This window comes from Galeopterus variegatus, unplaced genomic scaffold (genome assembly GCF_000696425.1).
Source record: "Galeopterus variegatus unplaced genomic scaffold, G_variegatus-3.0.2 Scaffold91, whole genome shotgun sequence".
Taxonomy (NCBI): Eukaryota; Metazoa; Chordata; class Mammalia; order Dermoptera; family Cynocephalidae; genus Galeopterus; species Galeopterus variegatus.
In genome coordinates this window covers 197799-205771 of record NW_007726202.1, presented here as the reverse complement: position 1 = coordinate 205771, position 7973 = coordinate 197799, and the positions used below count along the sequence as shown (strand labels likewise).

At 49.9% G+C, this 7973-nt stretch overlaps 1 protein-coding gene across 1 annotated transcript in view; it reads right to left on the bottom strand.

The window, feature by feature from the left end:
* Positions 1 to 5671: 5671 nt before the first annotated feature.
* CGNL1 (cingulin-like 1) overlaps positions 5672 to 7973 on the bottom strand; it is a 101643-nt gene continuing 99341 nt past the window's right edge. Inside the window, exon 18 of the mRNA XM_008581161.1 lies at positions 5672 to 6849. Coding sequence (XP_008579383.1) covers positions 6711 to 6849 — 139 coding nt within the window. The 3' untranslated portion in view covers positions 5672 to 6710. The remainder of the gene's footprint in view (positions 6850 to 7973) is intronic.

Here is a 7973-nt window from a genome sequence, read left to right as displayed (position 1 = left end):
ACCACCCAGCCCTTGTGCCTAGTGTCCCCAGCTAGGGAAGTGACTATTTCAGAGGGGCAGCAGGGTAAGAATGGCCAAAGTGTATGGAAACTCTGGGTTGGTAAGAGCAGCAGACCTGGGACTTTATCTCAGACTCACTATTTGCTAGTTGGGTGACGCTGGGCAAGTTTTGTACCTTTCTGTACATGTTCCCTAACATGTCAGAGGGGGTAACACCACCTATCTCACAGGGTGCAGATTAAATCAGATAAAGCGCAATGATTCCTGGCCCCAGGGTTTTCCCAATTGTGGCTTCTGCCCAGTTAAGGGCATTATAGGTGTTAATAAAGACTCATTCCCACTGCCCAAAAATACTACTGGGCCCATTCCCAGGATAAAGTTGATTAGTCTTTGTAAAGTCCCTGGGTGGGGTTCAGAAGAGATGCCCTGTCTGCATGTGGCGGGGAGATGGGGAGGTAGCATGAGTGGGAGGTGACTATCCCCACCCCACCTGCACACACAATCCCTCCCACCCCTGCCCACTACACGCAGTGTCAAAGGCTGGGTCCTGCTTCCACAGCTGGAGTCCCACCACTGCAAACAGCTGGGGACCGAGGCATCCCCTTCCTTCAAGATAAGCTCTGCACACAGCCTTAAGTCCCAAAGCTTGCTGTGCCCCACAAGATTTCCCCATCCCTGGATATAGGTAGGCCCCCTGCCTACACACAGGGAGCCAGAGCCCAGTTCCAGTGGGACCTCTCCCTTAGTTTGGCAGACATTATGTTGCCTCCTCCAGGAAGGGAGCCCACTGCCACCAAGCCCAGGATTCTCAGACTCCGGCCTAACACTTGACACTCTGGGGTGGGAGGTTCGATGATGACCTCAGTCAACAGTACTCTGCTGGAGATAATCCACTGATTTCAGGTTACAAGTGCAGTTCCGAATGTAAGACTAACATGAAATGTGCACTACACAATGACACTTACTATTGTGACAGGATGTTGCAGAAGAAGGTTTTCATCACAAAGCTGTCTGAGGATTGGGAAGGTAAAGTTTCCCTAAGAACCATCCAAACTCGAGAACTTGCTGATGCCGCCAAACACCACCTCTGATACAGTGAGACAGTGGGGAGGCCTGATGACCACCCAGAGTGGCCATCCCACCTGGATCGGGCTCAGATATGTCACATTAGTGCAGCAGCAGGGGATAAAATGAGAGATCCAAAGATCACATCAGCAAATGGCACCAAAGATAGCTAGGTTGGAAGAGCAGCTAAAAATCTGTGACTAGCCATGTCTGTGAGGTCTGCAGCTTAAAAGGTCCATTTTGATTTCTATTTCCACCCGCCTCTGACTGCAGTGCCAAGCGGAGGCAGCCAGCAGGCTGATGGGCTGCATAGAAACCCACCAACAAAGGGGAGATCTGGATTGGAGGCCTCAGGAGCCCCTAGTACAGGGATCAAAGACCTTTGTCCTGCAGGGCATGTAAGGGTGGTGACAGGCAGCAGAGTATCAAACTCTGCTGAACTCCAGAGCCAAACCAGGCTCCAATCCCAGTTCTCCCATGTCCTGCCATATGCCCTTGGCAAGGTTAGAAACCTCTCTCTGCCTGGGTTGCCACTTGTCACAATATATATTACCTGCTCGGGGGGCGGTCATAAGGATCAAGTGAGCCAGTACATGTACAGGGTGTAGACAATATCTGCTACATTGCAAGTAGGTGCTCAACACACAGTAGCTATTTTTTCTTTTTGTCTTTTTTCGTGTCCGGCAACGGACCGCAACCCTCAGTGTCGCGCCCGTACCGGACCGGGACCGGCAACGGGATCGCAACCCTCGGTGTTGCACCCGCACCTCGCTCAGCCAGTGAGCGGCCGGTCTGTATGTGGGATCCGAACCCTCGGCGGGAGCGCCGCCACGCTCCCAAGTGGCGCACTGTAGCAGTGTGCCACCCGGCCGGCCAACACACGGTAGCTATTGAGTCCTACGTGATCTCAGGGAAAACTGTCGATACTGACTATGGACAGAGGGCTTGCAAAGCACAAGGAAAAAGAGACAAATTTGGTGTGGCATAAATATGTGAAGGACTTAATGTTTATATCAAATTTCTATTTAGTTTAATTACCACTTTTATACCTATACTGTGAGCTCTTAAGGGTCCTAGACCATGGCTTAAACCTTGTTTGGCTGCAACACCTGGCCTAGGCTGGCAGATTCTGCTCGAGAGGACCAACAGCAAAATGCTCAACCTCCCCGAGACTAGGATTCCTTACCTGCCAAAAAGGCCCACGTGTCTGCCTTTTTCCTAAAATTGTTTAATTGTGTTTACTCAGCAAACCTCTAGAATCATACTTCCCGTCCCTGAGGAGTTGTTGACAATCTGTTGTGAGACGAAGTGAGATTCTACATGGGAGAAATCTTGCAACCTCCTCCCACACAATAGCTGTTATTGTTGAATGTGTTTCTGAACTGCACCAGCACATTCTCTAGCCTTAATGACCCCGCATGGGGCACACACGCCAATCCTCCTTCGTTGACGGGGACTTGGCCTGGGCCATGCATGGGAAAATCAGCAATGACCTTCGGCACTGTTTATTTAGCAGGTCTGAGAGTGGGTCCGAGGCATGCTGATCCCTGTGCAAAGCCTGGAATTTCTGGATTTGTGGCAGTTAAGCCCCTGATAGGAACTTGCTGTCGAGTCATTTTTCCCCTATCGTTTGAAACTTTAGAACAGAAAAATTTCTGGCTAATGACAAAGACTTCTCCAACAAAGACAGGCTCACTGTAACTACCCCCAGTTCAAAGAAGGAATGCTGAGAACGTGGAGGAAATGGGCTGCAGGCCTGGGAGGACCTTCTTCCTGGGCCTCTGGGCCTCCTGACTCACACTCTGTGGCCTGAGGGAAAGACAGCACCTCAGCATCTCTTATTCCCACGAGAGGACCCTGGCAGAGGGGCCAGATAAAGAGGCCCAATACAGTCTCAAAAGCAAAAAACACTAAGAAGAGTGACTTTTACTACACATTATAAAATTATGCCTCAATACACTGGACTTTAAAAAAAAAAGCAAACAGAATTTATGCAAAGGCTTTGTGTGCTTACTAAAATTAGACAATCTCATTTTGGAATGCTCCTTCTATTTAGAATACAGGGAGTCAGTGGGTGCAGGAACAGGATGTTGACATGGAAAGGGAGGCAGAGAAAGGGGTAGAGGACAGAGCTCTGGGCAGGAAACTGCAGTCAGCAGCAGCGGCTCCCTGCAGGGCTGCTCTTGAGGTGGGCAGGGTTGCAAGAACCCTCCAGGGCTGCCGAGGCCCTGAGAGGAACAGCAGGAGGGAACTCTGACCACCTGTAGAACTGGAGGCATGAGGAGAGGATGTCAAACAGAATGCTCACCTGGAGAAGCTTCCATGGTGCCTGCTCTCAGATCCAGAGAGACTAGGTACAAACTGCAATTACAGAAGAACCCTCTTGAGTGCAAGAAAAAGGGGTAATGGGGGCGGGGTGCCAGTTTATTCTCAGTTATCAACATGGAACATGCTTCCTCTTTTGCCATTTTCTGGAATGGGCAGTTGGATTTCTCAGAACATCACAACCATCCAGGGCTATTAATTCCCCCTGCATTCACCACTGACCATGCCCCACCCTTCTATTTCAGAAACTGTCCTGAAGCTGGAATGCCACCAAGTCCCACTTCCTCCAGTAGCTCCCAGCCATTCACCTTGGCAGTTTCTTGGAGGACACAGAGCCAAGCTCTGGAGAAAACGAGGAAGTCAAAATAATGCAAGAGTCGAGATTCCCGTTGGGTAATACCGTTTATTGAAAGGAAATCTTGCTTTATCCAGGAATTCTCTTACATGGAGGTAGCTGCAATAACATTGTCCCTTACCCATGACAACCCAAAGCAAACAAACCATACCTGAAAGCAGAAACCCAACAGAATATGCCAATCAGCAGCACAGAATGACACTCAGGAGCAGAAAGAAAATTATAAAAGATACATGATGATTGTCTCCTCAGCATTGCATTTGGCCACATATTTGTTTTTACATATATTTTTTTTCTTTTTAAGCTATCTAAAGAAAATACTCTTGAGCAGGGTTAGTTCTTAAAGCAATAAAAAGAAAAAAAATACATACATATATATATATATATAAAATAAAATCAAAGAATGATAAAATGTTAGATCTGGAAAGACCTTGGCCTCTAATCCTCATTTTGTCCCAGGCAACCCCCGGCGCTGAGAGCGAGGGCCCTGTCAAGGTCACGGGGGTAAGGAGCTGAGCCGAGACATGGACACGCCTCTCAGTTCCATCCAGTGTTGCTGCTACGCTGCCTGCATCCAGCTTGCTGCCACCTCCATCACACGACTGTGTGAAATGTATAATGTCCTGTTTTTAGGGTAACAAGGCAAGTGTTTTGAGTGGCGACCTGTGTTCTCTTTTCATGGGCACTTTTGCTTTGTGGAGTCAGCCTCACGCTAGCAGAAATCGGAAGAATGAGGGGCAGCTACTGTCTCACAAACCCAAACAGACTCTCCCTCCTGAAGTTCTTGGGCCTGCTGACCTTTCTCATCTCACGTCTCTCGTTGTGGGCGGGCTAAGGCTTTTTTGGGCAGGCTCGTTGGTAAATATCTAATGACGGTGGAAGCAGCAGGGAAATAAAGAATATATTGAGGGTCAAGGATTCCTGCGAGTTCTAGTGGCCAAACAATCACAGGCTTGTTGCAACCCCAGGAGGACAGAGGGGCTCCAGGGCTGGGTACAGAAGTGCGTGACCTCCGCGTCAATTTGTCTATCGCCCCTTTTCCCTGACTGAGCTCCAGGAGGGCAGGAATTTTCACCTGTTTTATTCACTGCTGTATTCCCAATGCCAAGGACTGTGCCTGGCACGTCACAGGTGCCCAATACATTTTTGCTAAATGAATGAATAGCACCTCAAATAAGCAGGCAGAGGCAAGAATCACTCCCAGCTAGGCGGAGGGTGAAAGTGACCCTGTCAGAGGTGGAAGAGGGCTTGGTGTTCTGGCTCTAGTCGCCCACCCTTAAACAGGGCTGATCTCTCTGAATCCTGTTGTGTGGGTTCTGCGACCTGCGGTAGGTGGGACCCCATGGCAACTGTCGTGGAGTTCTCTGGTCTACAGGCTTCCCATCTCTTAGGATGCTTGGGGACACTGCTGAAGCAGCTGAACACTGCCCATCTCTGCCCCATACATGTAACCAACTCACAAGGTCCTCTCCCTGGCGACTTCCCTACTGAGCTGCCTGCCCCACGCCCTGGCCTGTGGCATGCCTAGGGACTGTCACAGCACGAGGTGACACAGGAAGGCCAGGAGGAACTACTCAGCATCCTCCTAATGCCATGCTCCCTGTAATTCTGCCCCAGCCACATGGCCTTGTCCCCAGACTTCACTCATTCCAAGTCACCTCGTGCCTGGTGCTGGCAATGTCCCTTTGTCTCAGGATGTTGGGAGCAGCTCGTCAGCTTGCACAGACACACTCTGCCTGATTCCACTCCTTTCCTTCCTTCCCTGACATAAATCTGAGATCCTGCTCAATCCACCTCCTGCCTACATACCACCCCCCCAGCTTTCAAGAACTTCCCCATCTCCCTTCTCACACCCGCCCCACACCCACGCCCACCTACTTATCTTCTCTCTCCTCTCCCCTCCCCAGGACCTTACTGGATGCCTCCTGCCTCATCCTCACACCTAAGTCCGTGAACCCTGTCCCCCCACCTGTAGCCTCCTATTCCCCCCGATCCTGCAACCACCTCATCCAGGGGCCCAGAGAGCACAGCTTGGACCTGCTGTGGGAGGAGGGAGGAAGGACCAATAAGACATGATGTAGGGCCCCATCCTTCCAGAAACCACATCATTTGTTAGAACCTTTCTTACAAGTCTCCCACCCCACCCATGTCAAAGAAATTGCTGGGAATTGGTCTCAGTATGGTTCAGAAATTATAATAAAATTCTAGATAAAATAAGCAACCAAGGCAATAGATACGCTCCATAGATACAAGTGACCTGACTTCTCTCCCTCTGTCAGCGAGTCGTCTACCCAGACCACCTGAATGTCTGCTCTCAGCACGAGCTGTCCATCGTCATGATGACGATTCCTTTCTTCCAGTGCTGATTTCCAAAGTGGTCTTTTAATTCTACCCCCTCTCTCTCCCGCCTCTGGTCCTTAATACTTAAATCTAATAGCTTCATATTTTACAAAAAGAATACTCGATATAGATGTGTGAACATTACAAACAAGCCACCCTGCGAAGCCTCTCAACATTCCGAAATGGAACAGCAGCGGTCCATGGAAAGGTCTGGTTTAAAATATGTACAACCTATACATCATTCCCTCCCCTGCACGAAGGCTGTTAAATCACTAGCACTTTGGACCCTTTTCCTTGGCAGGAGCAGCAATGTCAATGGTGCAGGGAGACAGCTGTGCAGAACAGGGGCTGCATCCTATCAAATTCTATTTTCCAAAACACCCCAAAGGCTGGTGGCTCCTGCTCCTCAGGCATCTCAACATTTTAAACTGCTGCATCTCCCTAAGATGCAAGAGCCACTCGCCCTCTCAGGACCCAGGGGAGGAGCGCAGCATCGTGGAGCTGTCACACTGTGCGAAGAGTGGCACTGGCTCTCCACCCAGACACTCCTTTCCTGCCTCTTGCTCTGGCAGCTTCAGAGTTCCTGTTGGAAGCAACAGGCCACTTCAACAGCCCTGACGTGGCCTCAGACCTGGCTGGCGGCAGTGCTGTCCTTGGGGAAGGCGTAGTTCAGCGGCGCCTCATAGAGGCTCCCCCCATCTGTGCTGAGGTCATCGTCGTCATCGTCCACGTCATCCAGCACTTTGCTCGGCAGCTTCTTAAGTCTGCTGAGACAACGAGGGGCATGTGTCCCGGCCCTGCACTGGCGCTCTTCTCTGATTTGGAGATGAGGGAAGAGTCTTGGGTTTCTGCCCCCACCTCACTGAATGACACATAAGTCCATGAACTTAACTAGTCTGCACCAGATGGTTCCTTCAGCACCAGAGAGCAAGCTGCCCACCTTTCAACATGGAAAGCCAGGCTCCAAGAAAGGCTGGGCTCTAGGGATGAACTTGAGCCTAATCTCATCCCTCAATGCCCCAGGCAGTGGCCCTTGGGCAGAGAAAGCAAACCCCCCCTTCCCCCACCCCGCCCCACCCTCCATCCTTAGGACCACAGCACAGGAGCTATAGAGAGCAACACTCTGAATTCAGGCTTGGGATGTCCTAGTCCTGAAACTTTACCTTATTTCTCTGTAAGTCAGATAAAAGCAGGCTGTCCAGAAACTGCCCCTCCATGGTGGTACAAGCTAGTCTTACTTGCTCTGAGCCTCAGTTTCCCCTATGATCAATAGGGATAATACCCGCTGCTATTGATTGGATGCCCCCACCAAACTCACCAATGCTTGGTCCCCACTATGACAGTGTTAAGAAGGTGGTAAATTCTATTGTGATAATTGAAAGGTGAGCCCTTGAAGAAGTGATTAGATTGTGAGTACCATGACCTGGTAAATGGATTCATCCATTAACGGTTAAATGGTGGTCATGGGCGTGATTCTGTTGGCTTTAAAAGGAGAGCATGTGAGAGTCTCTCTCCACTCTTCCATTCTTGCCATGTGACTCCCTGCATTGCTGTAGAGTCACCTCACCAGACATGTTCCCTGGATTGTGGACTTCTCAGCCTCTGAAACTGTAAGCAGTAAATTTTGTTTTCTTATAAATTACCCAATTTCGGGTATTTCTATTATAAGCAACAAAAACAGACTAATACACCTGCTAAACTGACACTGGGGCGCTGATATCAGGATGACACACATGAGACTCTACTGAACACGTGGGGTGACTACAGTGGACACAGCATCTTCATCTGTAGGATGGGATCCCCCAAAAGCAACAGTGAGGAATTGGCTTGAGACAACCAGAGTGAGCATGCTCTGAAAGCATCGAACTCTCCTCAAACATCAGGGGGA